We start from the raw sequence: 25,963 nt of genomic DNA, 5'->3' as shown, positions 1-25,963 counted from the left end.
CTTTTCATGTTTTCTTTCTTTTTTCCCTGTTGCATTTTGAATTACAAAGAAAATACTTGGAGTCTGCGGGCAACCACAGCGTTACAGGCTCTGACATACTGCTTCAGCATTGCTTGTCAATTTTTAGAGTGCAGAGTTCATTTGAATTCATATTCACTCAGTCACTGGGCTCTGAACATCCCCAGAAACAGAAGGGAGAGATGATTATACATTGCTAGGCTGGAACAACATGGAAATGATGCGAGCTCAGAATTGGAGAAGAGTTAGATTATTAGTTTGACATCTGAATGAGAATCAGTTAAGGTCTGTCCCTTCTTACGTTTTAAATGCATTGCAGATTCGCCCACCAGAAGGCATTTACAGGGCTACAACATCATAAGGAAAATCCCACAAATTGTAGGAGTGTAGTTTCTGCCTTACTGGCTGCACATCTTTACGTCCCCACGTGGAAAGAGAAAGTTGTTTTCCTCCCCTCTTCTTCACCTGAGGTGAGAATAGAAAGGAACTCGACTAGAAATTGAAACTGTCTTTAAAAATCCCATTTCTGAATTGTGTGCTGGCTCTACGAAATAGCACAGCTTCTTAAGCATGGTGACAGTTGTGAAGGGAAGACAGGGCAGTACCTTCAGCACACTGGCACGGAGCACACATTTGCTGTACACAAGACATCTCTTCAGGTATGACCCGGGATATTTTGAATGCTCAAATGTGAATTTTATCTGGGACAAACGTTGCTTAAATGCTCTTTGTATCGTGTCTGCAGACACCTATTGCCATTTGCCTGTAGTCATTTCATTTTCAGTAACATGGTAACTTGCTCAGCTCCATTCCGGACAGCTGCCTTGTCCAGCCAGATCCTTTTTAGGAAAAAGTGAAGGTTGTTCACTAAGTGAGATTAGAGTATCAACATAAAATCATGACAGCTGGGAGAACTGATACGTAGATCAGCCTAGTTACATTATTCTGGGATGCTGTAAGAATGGTTCTCGACAGGTATGTGTTTTCAATTACAAAGATGTGACTTCTCTGATTATCAAAGAAAACAACGGTGCTGGATTTCCAAAGACTTACTTTCACACATAGCGTGGCTTAGCACTTACGCTGTGCCGTTTTGCAGTCCTTTTATTTTTTTTCCTGCAACGTAAATAAAGAGTGGCTTTAAGTATCAACACTCAGAAATAAACTGAGAGCAGTTTTCCTACTTGTTTATATTATATTATATTATATTATATTGAGGAGAATGCCAAATCATGTCTCTTCTAAAATAAGATTCAGCCCCTCCCTTGAAGTCCTGTAGAACAACAGAATGAAGAGGTGTCCAATTGTTTTCTCACATCTCTCCCTGGTGAAAGATTGCATTGTCCCAAGAAAGGAGCGGTCTCATTTTGAGGCCAGTTGGCTGTAGCTGCTTTCCAGCTCTGCTAGTTACCACCATTCCAGCTGCAGTGTGACTATTGGAAGGTGAGCTGTGCGTGGAAGCCCTCAAGGAGCTGGAACATGCTTGATTGCATGGTCGTGTATTTGTAAGCCCATCATTGTCAAAGGTGACAGTGTTAGGACAAAGAGAGGTACGCTGCACACTGTGCAGGCGTAGATGACCACTCACTGGTGAACATTCATCACCCAGTGACTGCCAGCCATTGCTTTCCTTTGCTTCACGTGGTTATCCTGCCTACTGTGTGGCAGGGACACCTGCTTTTCACCCGTGTCTAATTACGTATTCCCTCCCTGTTCATTTTGCCCCTATTGTATTATGTGGACATTTTAGGAGAGTGTTAAACGGAATATGTTACACACTTAATGCAAAAAAACAAACAAACAAAAAAAAAACCCAGGCCCTAATAGTGGTTTCCTTCTCCTCAAGGTAATTTGAAAATGTGCAAAAACAATACATCAATTTAGCATTGGATACTGGTTTTTTATATATATATATATATATATATAATCTGTGCTTTCCTCATTACCAGCTTTTTCTTGTGCGTTTGGAGAACAGGGGGAATGAAACACGTCTTCTAGCAGTCTGCAACTCTCTGCTTGCTGTCTGCAAGTGTCTGCAGAAGCATCCCCTTCTGGCATTCAGTCCTACTAAGGAGCAAACTGAAAAGAGGCAGCTCGTATCTCTGAGATGTCCCACATCCGCACGGTACCAAGCAAAGAAGGAGACTGTAACCGTGAAGAATAATCGAGCTGTGGAGGTAAGTTACTTACCCAGTTTTCCCAGGCAACCGAAATCTGTTTGCTGTTTGTTGTCCTCCCCTGAGGGAAAGTCTTGCTGCTGTAGGTGGAGGGCAAAGGTGGAGCTTCCTACAGTTGCTGTTAGACATAGATTAGTTACCATCACACATCAGATGTTCCACTTTCTACTTCTAGAATCCCAGCGCTGGATTTTAAGATCAGATTTCCTGTTGGCTTCCAGACAAAATGTTTCCCATTTCAATTTGAATTAAATATTTGGATTTTGGAAGTGCCTTTATTATGCATACAAGTATGACTTGAAATAAAGGAAAAGAAAGCAGCCCCGCATATTTTATCTTTCTTCCAAGATACCTCTTAGATACCTCATTTTTTTTTTTTTCTTTTTAAATGGGCGTTTTGTGGTCTGTGAAGACATCTTTGGGCAGTTTCAGTTCTGATGGTTTTGATACATGCTTCTGACAGAAGGCTGCTGGCTTTTCACCCACTTGTTCTCCAGTTCCTGTTGGCAGTCCCACTCACTTTAAGCATGATAACTTACAGCTCATTTGCAGCTGCCTTTCCGCAGCGTTTTCCATCAAGTTTTTCAGAATTCACTTCTCTTTGATTGTCCTGGCCATGCCGCAGCTAGTAGCGGATGAAAAATCTTGTTATACATTTGTGCTGTGTGAAGTCTTTTAATACAGAAAGTATGATGTCAGAAACCGGCCCGTATTACAACACCAGCCCTTCTGTTCCTGCAAGGGAATGGCAGCGGATTTGTTCTACCCATTTTGACATGGTGCTGAAAAACTGCTCGGCTTTTGTGAGTGGCATTCAGTCTCCCTTCATCTGATGGATCAGTTTCTGTGTCTGGGCTTGGCTCAGGTCCTGAGGAGAACGTTCCCTGGCTGTTGGTATTGCAGTGCACTACTGTTAAGTTAGGGGACACATATTCCTCCATGCAGAGGTGCTTAGCCAATGCTCTCAGCTTACTTCCCTGTCTGGATTTGAGGTACCGTGGTTTCCTTGCTTTGCTTGAGGGTTGTTTTTATTTTATAGAGTCAATATCTATACTGTGTCTCATCTGCTAGACCTTCAAAGAGACTGCAGAAGTAGAGCAGACTGAGGCAGTGATTGGAGCCAGGGGAAGTGGTTTGGTCCTAGGACACGCCATGAAATTAGCTGTTCATTTCAAGAAAGCTGGTTCTCTATCTCAAGGATCTTGATAATTCAGCAGCGGCAAAATGATCTCATTCTTGGAACTAAGGGGAGTCTCTGCCCAACTCAAAAGCTATCTGCCTCAGACATAAACTGCTTGCTTCTGTTTCAGCAGTACGGACACTCCCAAAGGTACGCTGGCTGTGCCATCAAAAGAAAAACTATTAGGGAAAAGTGGAAAGGAAAGCTCAGCACTTTTCCAGGAGAAAGGGCTGCGATCAGACACCAAGATTTCATTAACTTTGCCTTGCTTTCTTCGTTGTGATAAGGTCTGCCTACAGTAAGCATATGTCTTTGTCTGTCTAAGTAAGACAGTGTGTTTAATCTTACAGTTCCAGTATCCTGTGGCACTGCAGCCTACATCTTACCCCAAAGCTGAAACTGGGAAGAAAGCGCTTTGCAAAGCGTTATTGACGAAAAGTAGTTTCTGCTTCTTTTAGAACTTTGGCTGGGGAATTAGGAGGTCCCACTTCACTCCTGATTAGCAAAGCGAGGGCTGAGGTGGGGTAATGGCTGCTGAAGGACAAGGCGTTTCTGTCATTGCTGACTTGAGCCCACCTACCCATGCTGCTTCTCAGTGGATCGGCTGTTCCATACGTGGTGTAACTAAAATTGCTCTTCAGGCTGGGGAGGAATCCTCACTACAGAATACATTTGATCTAAGCCTGGGTTGTTCAGCTTTCACGTACATTTTAAGGGTGGTTGTGGTGGAAGCCGGTGGATTGGGTATTTCTGAGAGGCAAATGGAAGTTGGCTACAGCTGGGGATTATGCATTTATTTGTGCTGTTCTGCACAGGAAAAAAAAAAAAAAAAGAAAGAAAACACCAAACAAACTTCTGTAATAGCATCAGAAATAAGAACCCTGGAATGTGCTTGGAGGCAGCTTGAGGAAAGAACTAATTCTTGAAGGCACACCTCGAAAGCAGCTTATCTTTTGTACTCGTTTTCTGTTCAGTAGAGTACCTAGAGTATCTGCTTGGATTTATCCTGACAACAAAGAACCTCTTGGGACTTTTTTGCTGTCCCAAAGCTCAGTTTGGCCATTAATTCAGGAAGCAACTGCACGGAGTCAGTTTTCTCAGGAGGAATTTCAACTCTTCCATCTATTCATTAAAGACTCATCTCATAGAATTACAGAACTTGCTTGGAGGTTCTAGCAGGGGAGCACAGCTACAGTGTACTCCTGACTGGTGAATGTACATCTCTGTCAGGGAAGTCGTCCTCTTTGACCGAGTGCACAGCTTTGGGAGGGACTCATGGAGCAGCGAGGGAAGAAGGGGATGCTTGCCCAGCCAGCCAGATGAGACAAATACACCCTGGCATTCAGTGGGGTTATGGATTTCACAGCCAGGCCACCCCCACATCCCAGAAGCTGTAGAATCTATCCACCCGTAACTTTGTAGTAGGGCCAACACGCAGCAGATTGTCAGAGAATGTTACACACGGTTATTTGCTTGACTCTTTACCTCTTACTGTAGTCCCTGTGTTTTGTATTCTCTCCCTCTTTCTTTCCTTTAAGGAGATCAGTGGACTTCCAATGGAGAAACATTTAGAGTGAAATTTAGGGCTGTGTTACAGGAGCAACCTTTTGCTGGCATCTGCCCAACGTGTATTTTTTAAAGCTGTGAATGTGCACATGCAACGAGCTTCTGCTTCATGAGTTTATGATAGCAACATATAAGCTCAGCAATCCACCAGCCTCTGACTGACTCAGGGCTTCAGTCTCCTTTAAACCTTGCATCTCTCATGGGATCAAATGGAGAGCTCCCGCAGCGCTCTGCTTATGCTCCCAGCGTGGATTTTCCACTTAACTGAGCAGAATGTGCAACGAATCCAAAAATTAGTGTTTGTTACCAGAACAGGGGCATGAGACCTCCTATGACGCAGGCTGTCGACAAGAGCTATGCAAACATCTGCATGTACATTTGTAACTAGCTCACAGGAATACATCCACTGCTAACTGCACAACATGCTGCTCCTCAGCGTCACATTGTGACAGAGACTTAAATTCTGAGTGTGAAAAAGATGGAATTCAGTGAAAGAAAACCCCACTTACTGACCGGAGTAGGCTTATGAACACAGGAGAAGACAAGTTAGAGTGGGAATCATGTAGCTGGTCTTTCTACGGATAAGGGAATCAATGGAATCACTATATATGCTAGCTATGAAAATTCCTAACGGGGGATGGTATCACATAAAATAGTGTATCTAATCAAAACAAACAGTTTTATCTGACCGGTTTTGCTGGGAAAGGAATAGGGTGAGGTGAGCCATCCCGGTTTTTATAAGATGAGCTTTTGTGATGAGCTAAGGGCTGAGGCATCTCGGTGACCTCTCTGTGAGCTGACAGCCAGAGAGAGGAAACGGGAACAATGGTGAGACTGAGCAATGGTTTGGTAGAGCAGAAAACATCTGTATTAAAAACACCTGGAGCTTCTCCAGCGCTGTGAGTGTTACCACATGCGGGGTGTTACCATCGCTTGTACGCTGTGCTTTTGTAGTGCTTAGTGGAAGGTGCCACATTTTTATCATGGAATCAATATACAGCTGCTGGTCACGGCAAGAGATATCTGATTGTCCTCTACCACCACGAGCAAAAGCATGCAGAAAGCAAATTAAGTTCTTAAAAATGAGCATTATCACCCAAGCATATCTTTTAGCAATATGAAAATGTATGGAGTAAAAGCAGGTCTGTCTACAGTCTTATTCTCCCCACAGACAGAGGCAGTACACAGTAGGGAACATTCTGAATGACGTTAGAAGGCTTGCCGTATCCACAATACATGCAATCTTGAGTTAAAAAAAAAAAAATAAAGGAAAAAAAACCCAACAAACTTCCAGCTATTTAACCTCTTAGCTGAAAGAATGATTGTGCAGCAGACACCAGATTTGTATTAGCACGCCATGTGGAAATTCACCTTTTATGAAACACCTGCTGCAGGGAAAGAGGCGTAACAGAAAACAAAAATTATTCTCAGTGTTAGGGGTTTAATGCCTGGGAGTTTTTATTTTTTATTTTTGGTGAATTTTTGTGCATTCAAAAGCCTGCTATGCCAGTAAAAGGGTTAATGACAAAGTTCATGCTGGTTACTAAGAGACAAAATAACTTAGACTTCATGTTCCTTTTCGACTCTCTTATTTTGTTATCAGTTTCAACCACTTTAAGCCCTATCTAGATGAGTTTGGAAACTGGATATCCTGCTATTACTCTTCTGCTATGACTCACTCATTTTAAAACTCTGTTTGACACTGAGTTTGTTATTGATTTGTGGCTTAACACCTACTCCATCCAGTTTTCCAAGTAACATCACCTCACTGTGGCTGTTGGTGGTGCTGCTTTGCACTGAGACCTTTCCGACCGGTGCCATTTTCTGACAGCTCTGTGACTTCCAGAACAAATTACTTTCCATTGTTAAGGAAACCCATCAGATTCCTTTGCCATTTGAGTGGCTCGTTGTATACTGATTTTTTTAGAGATCATTAAAAAAAAAAAAAAAAAGTGAAACATTTTCACTGTAGTACACTTTTCTACTACGTTTTCACGACACACACACACACACACACACAGATCTGCTGAGGAAAATGCAATTTCATTTTCTGTTCTGAAGTTTCAGATCTTTGCTGAATCCCACGTCTCTCATGTCCTTCCTCACATTTCTCACGTCCCTCCCACATCTGTCTGGTTTCTGAGCCTCTAGGCTGGCACTGGGCAGAAAAATCCCTCCCACTGTAAGAGCAGAGCAAGTCAGAGACCGTCTCCTGATGCTGAATGTGTACAAGTCTACGGGGCTAGATGGCTGTGCATCCCAGGGTCCTGAAGGAACTGGCTGAGAGCCAAGCCCCTCTCTCATATTTGAGAAGTCATGGGTGTCAGGCAAAGTCCTTGGTGACTGGAAAAAGGAAAGCATCACTCCACTTTTCAAGAAAGAGAGAAAGGAAGATCCAGGGAACTACAGGCCGGTGAGCATCACCTCTGTGCCTGGGAAGATCGTGGGCAGGTCTTCTTGGAGGATACGTTAAGGCACATGTGAGACGAGGAGGTGTTCTGAGACAGCCAACACAGCTTCACCAAGGGCAGATTATGCCTGACCAATCTGGTGGCCTTCTGTAACAGAATATCAGGCATTGGTGGACAAAGGAAGGACAAGTGATGTTATCTATCTGAATTTGTGCAAGGCCTTTGACATGGTCCCACACCACATCCTTATCTCTAAACTTAAGAGATATGAATTTGAAAGGTGGTCTGTTTTGTGGATAAAGAATTGTTTGGATGGTCGCAGCCAGACGTCTGTGGTCAGTAGCTGAATGTGAGGTGGAGGCTAGAGAGGAGGAGTGTGCCCTGGGGGTCCATCTTGGGACCGGTGCTCTTCAACATCTTTGTCAGTGGCACAGATAATGGGATCAAAGGCACTCTCAGCAAGTTTGCAGATGGCACCAAGCTGAGCGGTGAGTCAGGGAAATCCCAGATATGTCTACAGACTGGGAGAAGAACTCCTTGAGAGCAGCCCTGAGGAGAAGGACCTGGGAGTTCTGGAGACTGAGGAGTGGATGTGAGCCAGCAGTACGTGCTTGTGGCCCTGAAGGCCACGAGTATTCTGGGCTGCATCGAAAGAGGGGTGACCAGCAGGGACAGGGAGGGGATTGTCCCACTCTGCTCTGCCCTCATGAGGCCCCATCTGGAGTACGGCCTCCAGGCCTGGGGCCCCCAGCACAACAAAAGATGTGGAGCTGATGGAAAGGGTCCAGAGGAAGGCCACCAAGATGATCAGAGGGCTGAGCAGCTCTGCTATGAAGAAAGGATGAAGGAGCTGTGCTTGGGCAGCCTGGAGAACAGAAGGCTCCAGGAGATCTCTCTGTGGCCTTCCAGTACTAGAGAGGATCTTATAATCAGGAGGGAGACTGATTTTCTACGTGATCTGATAGTGATAGGACAGGGAGGTATGGTTTTAAACTCAAATAGGGGAGGTTTAGGTTAGATATTAGGAGGAAATTCTTTACTCGGAGTGTGGTGAGACACTGGAATGGATTGCCCAGAGAAGTTGTGGATGCTCCATCCCTGGAGGGTGCTCAAGTGGATGGGGCCCTGGGCAGCCTGAACTGGTGGGCAGCAACCCTGCCTGTGGAAAGGAGGTTGAAACTGGATGATTCTTAAGGTCCCTTCCAACCCAATGTATTCTGTGATTCTGTGATTCTAGTCACAGCATGTAGATCAAAACAAGAAAGCTATAATTGATCCCCAGTTGTTAACAAGGCATGTTAGCTACATGAAGAAGAAATTATGCTGTAAGAAGTACCTCAAGGCCTGACCTTATTCAGGGGCATGTAACCACTAACCTCCAGGCAAATTTATGAGTAGAGTCCTTTTCCTGAATAGCCCATCATCTAATAAAAAGTGCACAGAAGTAAATGGAACCCCAAGCCTTCTTCAAGGTCATGGAAGATGCCAAAACCAGTCTCTAAGGACTAATTTATAGCCTTGTTCACAGAACTATGCTGATTTGGATAGCATGTCCGCTACATTAAGGATTATACAAATACTGTTGTAAGGATGACTAGGTTAGTTCCTGTCTAAGTGTCTTAACTATTTTCAGTCTTAACCAGAGGTTTCCAGAAGTGTGTGTACAATTGACTAAGCTGGGTATTTCTGCTGTTAGTTTCCATGCATTCCCCTAAGAAATGGTCTCAAGAACTTTCTGGACAGTACAGAAACATGACCACTGGCACCCTGATAAAAACATGGGAAAGAGTGCGTAGTTTTCAAGAGATAGCACAATGACCACATGTGTGCAAGGCTCTCTTCTGTGCACTGCACTGCTCCTGCAGCAGCGAGAAGCACTCTTGTCCTGGGAGACTTTCCTCCCCTCTCCCCAGTGGGAACCTGATCACACAGTGCAGCAACAATAAAGAAAATATCAAGAATGAGCCAAAGCTCACAGGGGCTCAATCTGTTACTTCCTCGTGAAGAGCAATCGCAAAGTGACTCAGAGCTCTGCTCTCCTAGCAGACAGCTCCTGTTTACTGTCAAGTGCAGCACAGACAAGGCACAGTCAGTAATATTCTCTTGGTAACAGACAGCTGATTGCTATGGACAATAGCAACTGCTATACAGGACTGCTAGAGACAGCAGAATTGCCTCATGCTACAGGAGAATCTGCTCTTGTGTTGAGCTGCATTAAAATGAAACACGATTTCTGGAAGTATAATTACTTCTGATGGTATTTTATTCTGATTAATACAGTGTCAGCACAATATGCATCCTCTGCAAGAGACACTATGCACAAAATTCAACAATATTTCTCACACTTAAAACTTTTAATAGCTGTTCTATATACGTGTTGTTTCCAGTACAGAGGTATAACATGCCCATATAGCCAGAAGGATGCCATTATGTAAGCAAACCTATTGGCTAAGTAAAACCACTGTTTATAAAAGCAGTGACCCTTTGATGTGATCTTTTCTATGTTTGTTGGGTGCAAATTTCATTGCTAGTGTTGTGCTATCTGTAAACGCAGGGATCTGAGTTTTACTGTAGCACCATGCTTCCTCTAGCGTTCAAACTATAAATTGCAATTGTAGGATTTCATTTGGTGTAACTTCGCCCTTCAAACAGAACTCATGTATTAACATCTCAGGAAACACATCTATATTCCTAATATTTCCAAAGTGGAGAATGTTACTGACTACCTGAGGTCAGAAATTCTAATTTCTTCTAGTTTGGAAGTCTTCTAGTAGTCTTCTACCATGCAGGTAACTCTAAGTTCTCTTAGTGTACACAGTAACGCACCAATAGCAAAGGAGACGATCTGCAACAAGAACAATAAAAAAAGATCTTACTGCTAGCTCCAGAAATAATCCAGACAATATGAACTGTACAAGAAATGTTATCATGAAGTAAAATTTGTCTGCACAGAGGGAGTATGTTGTTCCTTCCCCCAGTGAAATAAGCTTGTTGGCTGCTCTGAATTCTGGGCACTCCTTACACTATCTTCCTGGGAGTTTACACCTCCTTAGAGATTAAGGTTGCTGATGCTCTCAGTCAGCTGGGAGGGTGAGCAAATAAGAAGAAAGAACTCTGTGTGATCCCTGTCCATTTTTTGTCAGCTCAGAGTTGGGTAGCTAATGGTAGAAGCTTAGATTTGCTGCTGGGATCCAAAGCCAAAACAGTTACACTTTGAACAGTTTGTCTTACCTGCAGTGATACAAAGAACAGCTATTCTCACTCCTATTTAGTGCAGGGGATTGGTTTCACTAAATGCACAGTAACTAGCAATGGCTAAAAGTGATTTTAAGGAAAGAACATTTGGATGACTGGGAAGTTAAATGATAGAGCTCCACAGCCGTATATGTTTTACATCCTTCTGTAGCTTCCAGCCTGTAAAAGGGAAGCTGTTTATTTTGCAGTTATTTAGAAGCAAATATACTCAATGTTTCTGTGGAAATCATTTATATCCTCAGCCATCGCTCAGTGATGGATTTCCTTAAACTGACTTCCCAAAGCAATGAAACTGACCAACAGAAAATGGATGATAGAGAGCTATTTTAAAAGAAAGCGAATTTGCTGTCTTGTAATGAAAAACTGCATTCAACTGTATTTACGCTAAATTCCAATAAGGTATGGCAGACTGTCGATTCATGACTGACACGAGGGAAAACAAACAAACCTTCCCCATCTCTATTTTGACTTAGCAGTTAGGTATCTGTGAATAAGTAATCTGATTAGGATGGCTGTGAAAACCTGAAAGCTGTGACTATGTTACAATCACTGTAATCTCCAAGGAAAACAATCAGTTTTTAAGATCTGAGAGTACGGGAAAAAGTTGTTCCTCAGAGGTGGCATATTTACACAGCAGTAATTCTTGGAGAGTCTAGATTCTCAGAGATTTAGTGTTTACCTATCCTTAGCTGAAGTCTTTTCAGTGGGTTGCCTGACCAACTGCTCTACCACTCTCCCCCAGAACAGGTCAGGGACAAAGTAAGGACAAAAACGCTTGGGTCAAGACAGAGACAGATTAAAACAAGAGTGGGATGTTGAGAAACAGTGAAAGCAAGTGAAAATACCTTATCCCTGTCTTAGTTTCAGCTGGGATGAAATTGTTTTCTTCAGTGTCCAGTATGATGCTCTGTTTCGGCTGTAGGAGAAAAACAACGTTGATAATACACCGATGTTTATAGTTGCTGCTAAACAGCATTGTACAGAGCCAAGGCCATTTGCAGTGAAGGGCCCAAGTAGCTGGGAGGGAACACAATTAGGACAGATGACTTAAACTGTCTAAACGGATTTTCCATACTGTATGACATCAAGTGCAAGGATTTTTGAAGAGGGTGGGAGTTCATCTTGCTCTCCTCTGCTGCTTGGCGACTATCTGGATATCAGTCGGGGAGTGGCAAGCAATTACTTCTGCATCACTTGTTATATACATTTATGTATTTATATCCAGTCATAACTGTTTTCCTTTTCTCTATTTTGGTAAACACTTAATCTCAACCCACGAGTTCTACTTTGTTTTCTTTTTTCAGTTCTCTCCCCATCCCACTGGGAAGGGACAGAGTGAGAGAAGGACTGCGGTGCTCAGCACCTGCCAGGTTAAACCACAACAATCCCCACGTCCTTTCTTCCGAGGCACAACCTCACCCCTTCACTCCTGACCCTTTTACCTCCACTCTGTCTCTAGCACAGGCCTCTCCTGGGCTGCAGGGAACTTCTGCTTTCCACGTGCAGCATCTCCTGCCCTCCTCCTGCACCGTACCCCGGGCTCTCATGCATACTGTTCTCTAGTCTCTCTTGCAGGAGCTGCAGAGTGTGTTTTGCACATTCTTAGATACAGTTTCTCAGAGAGGCCCACGCACTAGACTACTTTTAACCCCAGGCACCAGTTCACGCTGGGGGTACCCATCTGGAAAACTGCTTGATAGAAAAGGACCCTGGGTTCCTGGTGGACCCCAAAGTAAAATGCAAGCCAGCAGCGTGCCCTTGCCACAAGAAGATCGCTGCCTTGCCCGGGAGAAGCAGAGCTGTGCCAGCAGGCAGAGGGACGTGGTAGCGAGCAGTGGTGAGGCCAGGCTGGGCGTGCTGGGTCCACCTGTGGGCTGTGCAGCACCAAAGAGACGTGGCCATCCTTGAGAGAGTCCAGCAGAGGGCCACGATGATGCTGAAGGGTCTGGAGCACCTCTGCTATGAGAAGAGCTGGGACTGTTCAGCCTGCAAAAGGGGCGGCTCGGGAGCAGACCTCCCCTCCCAAGGCTGCCTGGACGCGTTTCTCGAGATCCCGCCGGCCGAGCTCAGCCCTGAGCTTTCGCAAGCCGCTTTGTCCCTATAGCGGGCGGAGCCGCGGGCCTCACACAGCCGGCCCAACCTAACCCAACCGGCCGCTCGGGGGCGGTGGTTGCGCCTGCGCGGTGCCGGCCCGATCGCTGCCCGCTGGGCCGTTCGGGGCGCCGCGTCCTGCGAGCGGGACGGCGGGCGGAGCGGAGCGGAACGGAACGGGCAGCGATGGCGGCGGGGCTGCGGTTTGACGGGCGGGTGGTGCTGGTGACTGGCGCCGGAGGAGGTGAGCGACGCCGCGCTTTTCCGCGCCGTGGCGGAACTTTGTTGGCCCGCAGGGCGGTCGCTGCCCGAGGCCTGGCCGGTGCCCTGCCGGCGCTGGAGGCTCGGGTGCTCCCGCGGGAGAGAGGGGTGCGGGGGGAGGCGCGGTGGGGCCGGGCCGGTGCTGGCCGCCATCCGCGCGGTGCCAAGGCTGCACAGAGGTGACCGCGGTGCTTCCTGCGGGCAGGCGGGCAGACCGCTGCCAAAACCAAACGCGGCGGTGCTCCCTCCAGAGATGTGCGGGGTTTTTCTTTAGAGGCACCGTCAGATCCGCGGCTGTCTCACACCAGCCAGTGGGGAAATCGCAGTCTGTGCGCGAGCCGCCCTCCCGTGTGCCCGTTCCTTCGGTTGTTGCCTTGGGCTTGGCGGCTGGCGCCCGCTCGCTGCCCTGCCCCAGCACAGGTAGCACCTGGCCGCCAGCCGAGGCGCGTCCCCGGCGTGAGGGGAGAGGGCAGCGGGAGCAGCAGGGAGCGGAGCCGTCCCGGTGCTGCCAGTGAGGCCTGCCCTCTGCCGGGACGCTGGTTCTACCTGGCATCTGAGTTTGCTGTTGTGCGTTGTTTGCTTGTGGAAGGAACTTCTGGAGATCGTTGAGTCCGGCCCCGCAAAAAGCAGGTTCCCTACAGCTGGATGCCCAGGAAGTCGTCCCGATGGGTCTTGAATATCTGTGGGCGACCCGTTCCGGTGCTCTGTTACCTTTAAAGTAAAGAAGTTCTTCCTCGTGTTTAGATGGATCTGCCTGTGTTCCAGTTTGCGCCCACTGCCCCTTATCCTGTGGCTGCACACCTCTGAAAAGAGCTTGGCTCCATCCACTTCTGCACTTCAGATACTTAGAAGCATTAAGATCCCCTCTGGGTGTTCCGTAGGCTCTCTCTGCTTTTCCTCACAAGAGGTTCTCCAGACCCCTCGTCATCTTCGTGGCCCTCTGCTGGACTTTCTAGAAATATCCCTGTCTTTCTTGAGCTGGGGAGCCCGGAGCTGGACTCAGTATTCCAGATGTGTCCTCACCAGGGCAGAACAGTGGGGGAGGATCACCTCCCTCAAGCTGCTGGCCATGCTCTTTTAATGCACCCCAAGGCACCACTGGTCTTCTTGGCCACTGCTGGCTCATGGTCAGTTGACCATGTCGTCTACCAGGGCACCTAGGGCCTTCTTCGCAGAGCTCCTGTGTACAACATGTCAGCCCCTGACCTGTACTGGCGGTGAATGCAGTTATTCCCCCTCAGATGCAAGACCCAACACTTCCTGTTGAACCTCACAAGTTCTGAAGAGTTAGTGGCAAAATTTGTAGTTGTTCCATAATCCTCTGAGAAAAGTATCTATGCACCGTGAAGTTTTCCTGTTTTTTTATTTTTTCCTTAAATGTGCTTATTTTGGGGGGCCTAGATGATGTGATGTCTTTTGGGTAAGGAACCATGAATAAGAAATCATGTGGAAAGCAGTAAACGATTGATTTGTATTGCTTGTAGGGGATGACCCTGAGAAAAACTGAGGGAGACCGTGTTTTTTGTGATGCCTCTCAGCTTTTACCAGACCTATACTGATGTGCCTCTCTGTGTGTACAAAAGTCACTGAAATAGAGGTTAAGCTCTTAGCTAATTGGAAAACAAAAGAAATAAACACCTTCCTCAGTAACAGCACTTCTAGAAAGCAGCATGTGGAGCAAAAATTGCGTGTTGTAAGTATGCGTACAGTGACCTTTGTACTTCTGGTCTTCAGCTGCTTGGAAATGGTTTGTAAACAGAGAAAACTGCCCTTGAATGTTTATTTCACAAGAGTTTTTTGATAAGTGGATGATTATATCTAAGCAAAGGTAAGCGGAAGCCCTATTAATGTCAGGTGAGTTCGTAGTTTGCTTCTGTCTAGTTTAAAAGCATTGTGGTTAGCATATTGCCCAGAGGTGTGGTGGCTGCCCCATCCCTGGAGACACTGAAGGCCAGACTGCATGGGGCTCTGAGCCCTCTGAGCTAGCAGTAGGTGTTCATTGCAGGTGATTTGGAGCAGGCGGCCTTTGAGAAGTCAAAATATCCTATGGTTCTGTGATAGACTGCTAATTGCCTTGTTTGTTGAGATGGGTTGTTTTGAATGGCTATGAACAGATGAGAGCTGAAAATTTATCTAAAACATCTGCAGTACTAGTTTGTTTCGAAGTGGGACCTGTATTCACACGCAGAGGCATCTAAAAATACTTCAGTTTGCTTTCTTTTGGGGCAAATCCTTGTGCAGAATACGTTGTACTTGCCTGCCATGCAGCACTGTCATTGTTTCTGCAATTAAAACCAATTGATTAATTCTATGTTGAGATTACTTTTTTTATTTTTAAACGCTCTGTTCTTTCTTGCCAGTTGAGAGCACTAGCGCATGCTGTTCTTTCTTGCCAATTGAGAGCATTGGCACATACAGTCCTTTTTTGCCAGTAGAGAGCACTGGCACATACGCCATGGTCCTGGTTTTGTATACTTCTCAGTTGCATGCTTTTTCCAAAAGAAAGCAGAAAAAGAGTTTTTTTTTTTTTTGGACTTTATTTACATCTGACAGTGTTACTGTCCCTTGCAGAGGCTCATAGGAGTCATAAGGAAATTTACAAATTGTCGGTGTGAGATTGATGTGTTTCAAAACTGTCCAAAGTCTCCTGTTTGTTGTTTTTTTTTTTTTAATTTTGAGAGTAGTTTTGAATATGCTAGGAAGGGACAAATAGATACTGGTACAAAAAAGGTGAAACCTTTTTTTTTTTTTAATTTTATTTTATAATCTTTTGGTTATTCCTTTGTTTTTGCATGAAAATAGAGCCTGCTTCATGGATTTCATTAACTTTTGACTGAGAGGGTTACAATGTCCCTGTGAGTAAATCATCTGTCACTACAAGTAAATAATGTTTAACATGCCTAGAATCAAAATCAGAGTGAATGTACAATAGTCTTGCTTCTGTATGAGAGGCAAAAAAATTACATTCTACTGTTAGGCTAGGTGAAGTGTGTGTACCTGGCTAGCTGTGGTACTGAGAGATTGCTTTGTACACAAAAACTTGGAGGGGTTTTGTCGGTGCATCTTCAGTCCCAGTTTGGTTTGTAAAGTTCTTCAAATCTTCAAGGGTAACTTTGACTCTGGAAATCTCTTAGAATGTAATTAATTAACTTGGAACATCCCCTCCTGCGAGTTTATGTCAAGACGTTAAACTTTCTGCCTTACAAGTGTATTTTTCCATCACAAACACAGAGATAGCAGCAGGCAGCGTTCCCTCATGGTTTTGCTGAGTGCAGTAACAAAGAGTAATCATGGGCATTTTTTTTTTTCATCTTATCTGTCAAGAATTTATCTGCCGATTAACTTTTACGTTTTGAAATTATGTGAAAGTTCAATTCCAAGGGGAAATACAATTTTAATTGAGGCCTGCGGGGTTTTTGTCTTGATCTGATGCATTTTTCTCCATGCAGCGTATTTTTGTTTAGCTTTTTTAGAATTATGCTTCAGGAGACAAATTGACCCTTTCTTAACTTCTGCTTTTTTAAACCAGGTTTGGGCAGAGCTTATGCTCTCGCTTTTGCCGAAAGAGGAGCTTCAGTGGTTGGTAAGTTCTACCTTAACTAACTTGATCAAGATGCTAACCTTTACCTTTTCCCGTGGCTGGCATTCAGCATCCATGCCCTTTCTGACAGTAGGCTTTGTTATAGAATTGTTTTTTGTCTTATCTTCAGCTGTTTAGATTCTAAGCTTTATTTTTTTTTTATGAAACAAGTTACCTAAATTTGTCCAAGAGCTGATCTTTGCTGGAGAGCCAGTTTGAAACAGATAATCATCCTGGCTTAAATTTTATCTTGTATATACCAGTCTTCATGGTACCTTGTAACCAAGGAGGATATTATCTCAGGTGAGCACCCTTCAGAAACTTCTAATATGACTACTTGGAAATGTGAATATGCATCTTTTGCTACCTTCTCCGAGGACAGTAAATCCATTAGAATGTAATGCATTACTACTGGTAGCCCCAGAAAGTAAGATGTGTGATGGAAGTGCGCTGTGTTGTTTCTTTCTGCAGAGCATTACACCAGAGACATCAGTAACAGTAACAAATACGTCTCAGTAAAAGGTTTTGTGGTTATATTGTTCTACCTTCTTTAGCTCTGCCAGATGCCGTGTCAGAAGCTAATTCTGAAGGCTGTTGCGTTCTTGGGCAGTTGGCCTCTGCCCTTTCACTGCCTGTGAGTGAATTTGTGCCGATATTGTTGATGAGTTCAAGATTAAATGCTTAAACACCTTGTTGAGTATGGGCAAGAAATTGAATACTTCAGCTCAAGTTCTCATTTAACATGAATTAGGTCACTAAATAGTCAAAATGCTTAGTAATGTTGATTCTGTGTAGTCAGTACTGTTCTGACTTTCCAGAATAATCTGCAGGAGAATGTATTATATCACCCAACGATAGCTAGTGCTGCTTTAGTTCATGGCCTTATTGCACAGTAGCTAAATCAGTGTGATATGAATCAACTGTAAAGGAAGGCTCTTGTTTCTCTCATAAACTGAACCTCACTTCAACTTGTAGAGGAGTGCTCTCCTATTATCGTGCCTGTATTTATTTCTCTTATTCTTTTTCTCTTATGATTCTGACTCCAAAGTGTTGAGAAGTTACTTCTGGAAACTTCTGAATTTATCTAACTAAAGCAGATATGAGACTGAGACCCGTGCCTTTTCTCTTGAATGCTTTTTATCTCACATGCTGAATTATGTCCAGATCCTGCTGTTTCTTCCTTTTCAGAGTATCTGCATGCTTTTCAGTATTGCTGTTTTAGTTTGATTACATGCATCTTTCTTGACTGTATCTATCTGTTTGCATTGTGGGATGGCACTGAAGTGGAGGAACGGAGTTCCTTTGGAAACAAATCCGGAAGGTGAAATTGAGCAGTGTGCACAAGTTCTTCCAAACGGATATTTGGCTTGTAGCACCAACATGCAGATAGTTGTTAGCTGGTTTGTTTTGTCAAAAAGGTGTACTTCGGATGTCAGGTGCTCAGCACCAACTGTTTCACTGTACAGATCTGCACTACTTGTGCTAATAGTATAGGCTCTTTTGTAGTGGATTTTTGTAATTGAAAATTACAAGATGTTAAGCTTGAGTTTAGACAACGTTGTTTATGTGATGTTTTATTTCCTCTATTACACTTGCAGAATTATTGTATCATTCCCAAAGCCCAGAATAGCTCTGTTCTTTCTTGTATACTCATTATGGCTTCGGTTATGTTAGTGCCTGCACTCAGCCCTAGGTACTTTCCTGACTTGGTAGATTTCCCCAAGTGATTAATTAAACTGTTCTCAGAAATTTACTTTTGAAGTGAAGGATATACACACATAAGCATGTGTGGTAATGCCTTTCAAAGACTAACTGAACATCTGTCTATAAACGTTTAGCACAAAATTATCCACTCTTCTTACACAAGACGTGGTAGAATTCCTGCTCCTGATCGTCACTGATTTTTCCTTAATGTCAAATTAAAGACCTTTGATGGTGGGGGCTAAACGGTCTGCATACCTTGCCTACTCTAATGCTACACTTAGAACTGATTTCCTTAATGCCTCACCTGAGTTCTGCTGGCTGCATGTTCAGAATATTGGATATCGATCTGTTTAGCTTGGAGATTTTGCTTCTTTCCTCTTTTTCATCAGTTTTATAATATACTTGAGCATATCAGCACATTCTGTATTAATTCTTCCTGCTTCATTTTTCTTGTGCATTTTTCTTTCTTTGATCCTTTCCATGACTCATTTCTTCTGGGCTTTAGCATTCTTTTTCACACATCTGGATTTTCTCCAGTGTTTCCATCTCTCTCTGAAATGTTGCACACAGAACTTAATACAGGATTCTAGATGAGGCCTCTTTGGTTTGAGTAATGGCGAATGATTTTGTTACATGTTTTGCAAGCTATGCTCCTCTTTAAATGTAGAATATAAAAAGGAGGGGAAGGGGAAACAGTGGAGATTTTATTTCATTTTGTGAAGATACAGCAGATTTGTTGTTGAGCATCAAGACAAGCAAGAAGCAAATTTCACTATAGCTGTGTGCTTGAGGACTTTGCAAAAGTTGGAAGGCACAAAGCTGAAGTTCACCACAACTAGAGACTGATGTTGCGCATTCATCCGTAGTCAGTTCTGTTTGTCTTACAATTTCTTATCAAACCTGTTGCAACAATCGTTTAAGTTCTTTGACCAAATCTAGTGTGCATGAATTCAGTGAAGCTTTGGGACATGCGTATGCAGCAAACTGGTACTGCATGGCTGCCATTAATGACATGCACCCTTTTGTACAGAGCAGCCTGCAAACAGAGCTGCTGGCTGCTGGCCCTCCAGCAGGACCAGGGTCTGAAGTCCCAGGGCAGGCTCTTCTCCTTTTGTTCAGGCTCTTTCATCTGTTCTACAGTGAAGACTGCTAGTGACACTTCACCTACTGTGTTAAACAGGCACACAGTCTTCCCAGTCTTGTTTACAGCTCACTCAGTAGCTATTGCAGTTTGATGACAGACCTGAATTAATTGCCTGTAATTGGTGTGCTATCTCAATCTTCGTTTTTGAAATACAGCAACACAGTGGGGTAGGCTAGACAAGGCAAGTAGGTTGTGTGCACGGTGGAAAGAAAAAAGAAAAGTTGTTTCATGTGTTTTTCTAAAAATAAAAGTGCATATTATACTACTTTCTTTTTTCTTTGTGAGCCAGTAACATGATCTACTCTTCTTTAATAATCTGAAATTCTCTGTAGGATCCAGAAGCAGCAGATTTTATTAACACTGTTAATGAGATAAGCAGAGACCAGAAATTTTGAGTATTAACAATCAAAAATCAATATATGTATATTTCTTTTACACAGTGAATGATCTTGGAGGTGACTTCAAGGGCTTTGGCAAGAGCTCCTCAGCTGCCGACAAAGTTGTCAGTGAAATCAGAGCCAATGGAGGGAAAGCAGTACCCAATTATGGTATGTTGTTTTTCCAGACTAGTTTAATGATCTATTGATACACACAGTGGACATCTTAAAAGAAAGGTTCACACTGCTTGACAAAGGGCTGCTTCAAACTTGCCAACACTGTATGAACGAAACAGGTGGACTGTAAGCTGGAGCAATGTGGCAGAGGTGCTAAAAGAAAGTGCATAAACGTTTTTCTAATTGATATTCTTTTAGCAATACCTTTTTTTCTCAAGTGCTGTCTCAACATTGGATCACTGATAACCTGTCCACCTGCAGCTGTCAGAGGCAAAGTGGGTATGGACAGTTCTTACTTGTCTGGCTTGTTTATCTTGCAGTGCCAAAGATTGCATCATTAAGACTTACTGAGCAGAGTATGCTTTAGTCCATGTGCAAGCGAGGGCTACATTAATTTGATATTTGGGTTTTATGCAATTTGTCTTCTCAGGTCCTTGGAATAAGTATTCTGGAAGTGCAATGCATCTAGCTCATTTACTTAAATTCACTTCTTTTTTTTTTTCTTACAGATTCAGTGGAAGACGGTGAAAAGCTTGTGAAATCGGCACTTGAGGCTTTTGGGAGGATAGGTACAGTTGCATAATAATTGTTTTAACTCGTTCACAAGTGCAGAACCATTATAAACCCTGCAGTTAACAAGTGTATGAAGTACAGTTTGACATCAGTAGAACTCAAAAGATCTTGATCTCCTTAGACTGTAGAGACTTGCTGCTTTGAATCTGAATGGGCAGCCTTTCTCTGTTTTTGGTACTTTTTAGCACAATTTTAAAGCTCAATGTAGGATTCATGTTTTCCTGCCCTGCAGAATTTTTGTACTTAAGTAATGGCTAATAGCTTCTGTCTCAAAGTACATTGCCTATCAAGTATTATAATTAGCTGTGTAACACTGAATAAATGGCTGAGCTGAAGAATCAGAGAGGCTCTGTCATGTTTTAAAAGCTCTTTTGCATATGTGAAGGTCCAAATGCTCCAACAGAAATTAAAAAAAAGTATTGAAGTATTTTGTCTAGCAAGTAAAGATCCTGTTCTGCATGTGATTGCCACTGCTTACCTGTGATGTTTATGTAATTCTAGCCCATTCTTTAATGGCTAAAATTTATATATAATCAAAGTTGAGAAGAGCCAAGTTACGTACTTGATAAAAAGTTGGTTTTGATCCAAGTTGTCTTAGTGGCTCTGCAACTCCGTGGTGCTTCCAGCGTTCATTTGAGATTACCGTGACAAAGATGGTGGTACAAACTGTGTTATGTGGAGCACTGTGGAAATATAAAGTAAGCTGTAAAACTGAGCAGGATGGCTGCATCCTGTAGGTAATATATTCCCAGTTAGCCAGCACTTCTCAGCTTTTCCTCTGTGAAGCTCTGTTTTGTTGTTAGGCTGAGACTTGCCTGTACTCAAGTATTTTGTCTTTTCTTAATTGTTGTTTTCTTAACTAGAAGGCGGTGTTATAGAATAGAATGCGGCGTATGTGTGCTGTTTTAAACTTTTCTGTATGTGTTTTTTTTTTTTTTTCTTTTTTAGAATTGGAGAATAAGGAAAATAAGATTGTGTTTTGTCAGTGCATTCATTTAGTTATATTTCTTTTTTTGCAGATATTGTTATAAACAATGCTGGGTAAGTAAACCTGAAGATACTGTCTGTATGACTGTGGAATGTCACTTTTGAATAAAGACTGTTTCATTTTTCATTTTCATTCTCCTAATGATGTTTTCTAGAATTCTAAGAGACCGATCATTTGTTCGGATAAGTGATGAAGACTGGGGTGAGTTGATAAACTTTGAAATGTACTTAATGTGCTGAAGATGGAAGGTATATCCCCCCCACTTAGACAGGGAGGAAGAGAGGAGGGAAAAGTCTATCTGTGCCAGGTCAAATAATTATCTTTGCATTGAAAGTGTAGTGGTAAAGTTGCTTGTGTTTAGCTGTCTTGTGTTTGGCTTGTAAACCAGATCTGGAAGGTATGGTAGATGGATGGATTTTGAAAAGGGAAGAAGGGCTCTAGTTGCCACTCCTATTTTCTGAGTGGAATATCAAAAAAAGATGTGTAAAAAAAATGACAGTTCTTGTGAGTGGAATATGTTCCTAGCACCGGCACTGATTGAATGCTAAGCAGGCTTGGAAGACCCAAAACTAATGACAGAAGGAAGAAAATTGATGTTCTAAGGGACAGAAGGTTATGGGGGAAACCTCCAGTGAGGTGGTAGGTGATGATAAAGCATTGAGCATAGTTCTTTAAAAATGTCCTAGCTTCTGTACAGCTTGTTCAAGTGCAGGAATTTTGATTGCTTGTGAATTCTGTACAGGAGATCCCAATCCAAGAAGAGGAAAGCACGGTCAGCATATGCTCAGATTGTACTACACACCATTTGAGAAGAGAGTGCTGTTTTGTCATGAAGAAAAAACAAATCGTGAATTTCAAATATGCAGATGAAATTATAGGTTTATTAAATGGTCATTAATTTGTTCCTAGATATAATTCATAGAATTCATTTGAGGGGATCATTCCTGGTCACTCGAGCTGCATGGAATCATATGAAAAATCAGAAATTTGGCAGGTAAGACTTTATGTATTGTATTTTATTTCACTAAGAAGTAGCAGACTGATGCATGCCTTGAAAGTGAAGGATTTTTGCATCCTTTTCTTTCTCTGTCACTGAGATGAAACAAAATCTGTGCCCTTAGGAAAGTGCTTTCCTTTTTGCTCCCTTCACTAATATGATTACAGTTTCTATCCACATAGGTGAAGATATCCCAGACTAGAGCTGTAGGGTTGTAGAAATACCATTTCATTTCATTAGGACTCATTAGAAATGTGTACTGGATGCTTGTTACTGCAATTCTGGGAGGTCCTTCTACTTTTTTCTTCCACTTGCTTGGAGATGACATCCAGAATAACCAGTTCTGTCAGCTTCCAAAGGATGGAGTTTAGGCTAACTGGCCTGTAGTTTCCTAGTTCCTCCTTCTTGCCCTTTCTAAAGACTGGAGTGCCATTGGCTTTCCTCCAGTCTTCAGGCACTTTTCCCATTCTTTGTGACTTTTCAAAGATGATGAAGAATGTCTCAGCAATCACTTCTGCCAGCTCTGCTGGCACTTAGAGGTGGACCTGCTGGGGTCCATGGATTTGTGTGTTGAATTTGCCTAGACGGTCTCTGACCAGATCCTCCTCGACAAAGGAGAAGTCTCCCTTTCTCCAGACTTCTAGGGTGTGGGATTCCTGAGGGTCAGTCTCTGCAGTCTCTGCAGACTGAAGCAAAGAAGGCATTCAGTAACTTCACCTTCTCAGTGAGCTCAGTTACTAGAGCAGCCACTTCAGTCAGCAGCAGGCCAGCATTTTCCCTTTTCTTATTCCTAAAAGTCTTCCTTTTGGTACTAATATACTTAAAGAAGCCTTTCTTAGAATCATAGAATCACCATGGTTGAAAAAGACTGCAAAGATCATCCAGTCCAACCATCCGTTTTTGTCCTTGAGCTCCCTTACTAGTTTTAATTCTAAGGCCTTCCTTGTTCCATCTGCAAAATGCCTATTTTGTATAGATTTTGTAGCTTTTTTTTATCTCGATAATACTGAGCTAATACTTGTAAAGTTAATACTTGTAATCTCTATTTAGATTAAAACCAATGGGTTGTTGCCAGTGAGGCAGATGACTTGATCTCAGATATGCAGTGTGTTTATACTAGTGTAGAACTGACTCTGATAAGCCTTCTTTTCAAGGTGAAGATGTAGACACTTTGCATTTGCGTTCTGTTTTTTTGAGAAGATACGCAGCATAAAATTATCTTGCCTCCAAACAGCTATGTAGGTCTCTCTGAAAGTAAGGCCTCCTATTTACTTCTGAGGAAATGACAACAGAAAGAAGGAGCACAATAACACTATTTGATAGGGCTTATTATCAGCTACAAACCACTATTTTTCAGCACTGTTAGCTGAGCATTTTTGCCAGCAATGAACAAGAGTCTGCTTACAGCGCTCATAAAAACCTGCACAAGCAGAAGAGACCTGCTGCTGCTGCTGCTGAAATGCACAACTCAGCACCTCACTGTGCTGACAGCCACTGCTTGGTGTGCATAAACATAGAGAGTGTCAGTGGGTTCCATTTTTTCCACGTGGAGGAGTGACACACTTCATACGCACTTCCATGTCAGATGCCATTGTGTCACACTGCCCCTCTGCTGCCATTTGTTCCATGGCAACAGCATGTAATGGAATACTGGTGGGAAGTTTCAGCCTCTACTTCCACGTCACCAACATCCACCTCTGACATCACAGGCCAACATAATAAAATAAGAACCATTACTTTTGGAGCATACCTTGCATAAACTGTGGCTGCTTTAGAAGTGTTTTGTGAGCAGTTCAGTCATCTCTACAGTAATGCTGAGGGACAGCAAAAGACAAGACTTTGCTATCTTCCTCTTTCAGGTAGTTAATAGACATTAGGATTCTTTGAAACTTTCTGTGAGCTCTCTAATAATGTTTCTTCACGTGTTACCAAGTGTGTATTAAAATGGAGGTATTTTCAGTGAAATAATTTGTCCTGACCACTGAAGCCATCTGTTATTGATATCGTAACTTGAAATACAGGTAGAGCAGGAAAAGAAAATACCTCTTTCTGCATCATAATCTATTGTAAGAGGGCATATATTCTAGTTTCAGAATATAACTCAAAAAGGTTCATAACTTTATTAGTTGTTTGCTGCTTTGATAACTCAAGATTTGTTCAGTGTTCTCCATCAGTCAAACATTAGAAAAGGCATCTGTTTTGTGGAAAAAAAATTGTTTTGATCTTATCTCCGCACTTTCGTTTTGCTGCCAAGAATTAAATAACATGAAATAATGTAATTTCTTTTTCTCTTCCCCTAAGAATAATTATGACTTCTTCAGCGGCTGGAATATATGGAAACTTTGGTCAGGCCAACTACAGTGCTGCAAAACTTGGCCTTTTGGGTCTGTCAAACACGATTGCAATTGAAGGCCGAAAGTATAACATCCACTGCAACACCATTGCACCTACTGCTGGATCCAGACTGACCCAGACTGTCATGCCACAAGGTGAATTGTTTAAGGTGTATGTGTTTAGACATTTTTCAGTGGATTGAAGCAGGACTAACAATTCTTACTAGGAAAAGCAAATCCCTTGCACTTAAGAAACTGCTAATTTGTTTCTTGTTTGTCTTTCAACAGTCACCCTACTTTGTTGCGAGGAACCCTTATTTTCTGCTGCAAGATATGAAGGAACTTTTGTAATTCACAGTAACAATTCCACTTTTCAGGGCTTTTTAGTTACATTCTCTTCCAAGACTTTCTTAAATAGTGGAAACACTTGTTTATTTTAGTAGTTGTGGAGTCACATGTGTGCAATGGCTGTCTGTGCTTCCAATTCTATCTGATCTACAGATACCATTTTTTGCACAACATGTCACATATGTACTCCTTTGTTTCATGATCAGCAGTAGTGATAATGAACTGAATTGCCTAATACATTTTTCTCTATTGCACAACTTTGAATGCTTGAACAGGTTTTAACAAAACACTGCACCTGAGAAGTCTCTAATAGAGTATGCTGTGAGAGATAACTGTGTGTAAAGTGTAAATTTAGGATAAACAGACTGTCTCTGACTGGAGACACAAGAAATGTTGTTAGATCTAAGTAGTCCAAGTGCTCAGAAAACTTGATGTCTCTCTAGGCTCCTGGTGCCACTTGGAGAGGTGTTGAATTGTTAAGCTTGCAGCCATGAGCTTCTGAAGCTTAAAGAAGTGTTCAGCAGATAAATTTCCTGAAAATTTTTACAGAGAGTAATAAATCCAGCTCCTAATCTTCTTTCTGAGTCGCTTTGAGACGAGTGGCGTAATTGGGTCCCCCTGTAAGATACCTAAAGCTCTGATCTCTAATTCCGTACCTGGCTGTCTCACTTCAAAATATTTTCATATCTTGTAAAATTAACCTTGTAGTTTTTGTACTTCTCTGTTATCAATCCTTAGACATCTGCAAGCAGCTATATTGTACAGTAACAACAGTTGCCCCTT

General features: G+C 42.9%; 1 protein-coding gene across 3 annotated transcripts in view; it reads left to right on the top strand.

Annotated features, from left to right (window-relative positions):
• HSD17B4 (hydroxysteroid 17-beta dehydrogenase 4) overlaps positions 12,765-25,963 on the top strand; it is a 62,187-nt gene continuing 48,988 nt past the window's right edge. Inside the window, exons 1-8 of one of the 3 annotated variants that reach the window (XM_021379884.1) lie at positions 12,765-12,942; positions 16,489-16,542; positions 19,828-19,935; positions 20,451-20,510; positions 21,534-21,555; positions 21,657-21,703; positions 22,412-22,496; positions 24,801-24,988. In XM_021379884.1, coding sequence (XP_021235559.1) covers positions 12,885-12,942; positions 16,489-16,542; positions 19,828-19,935; positions 20,451-20,510; positions 21,534-21,555; positions 21,657-21,703; positions 22,412-22,496; positions 24,801-24,988 — 622 coding nt within the window. In that variant the 5' untranslated portion in view covers positions 12,765-12,884. Of the gene's footprint in view, positions 12,943-16,200; positions 16,244-16,488; positions 16,543-19,827; positions 19,936-20,050; positions 20,221-20,450; positions 20,511-21,533; positions 21,556-21,656; positions 21,704-22,411; positions 22,497-24,800; positions 24,989-25,963 lie in introns of those variants that run through there. The other 2 variants (XM_021379885.1, XM_021379886.1) reach the window with 2 other exon arrangements.

The sequence above is a fragment of the Numida meleagris genome, chromosome Z (assembly GCF_002078875.1).
Source record: "Numida meleagris isolate 19003 breed g44 Domestic line chromosome Z, NumMel1.0, whole genome shotgun sequence".
NCBI classification, from domain to species: Eukaryota; Metazoa; Chordata; class Aves; order Galliformes; family Numididae; genus Numida; species Numida meleagris.
Note: the sequence above shows the minus strand (reverse complement) of the source record. Positions and strands in the feature narration are given on the sequence as shown.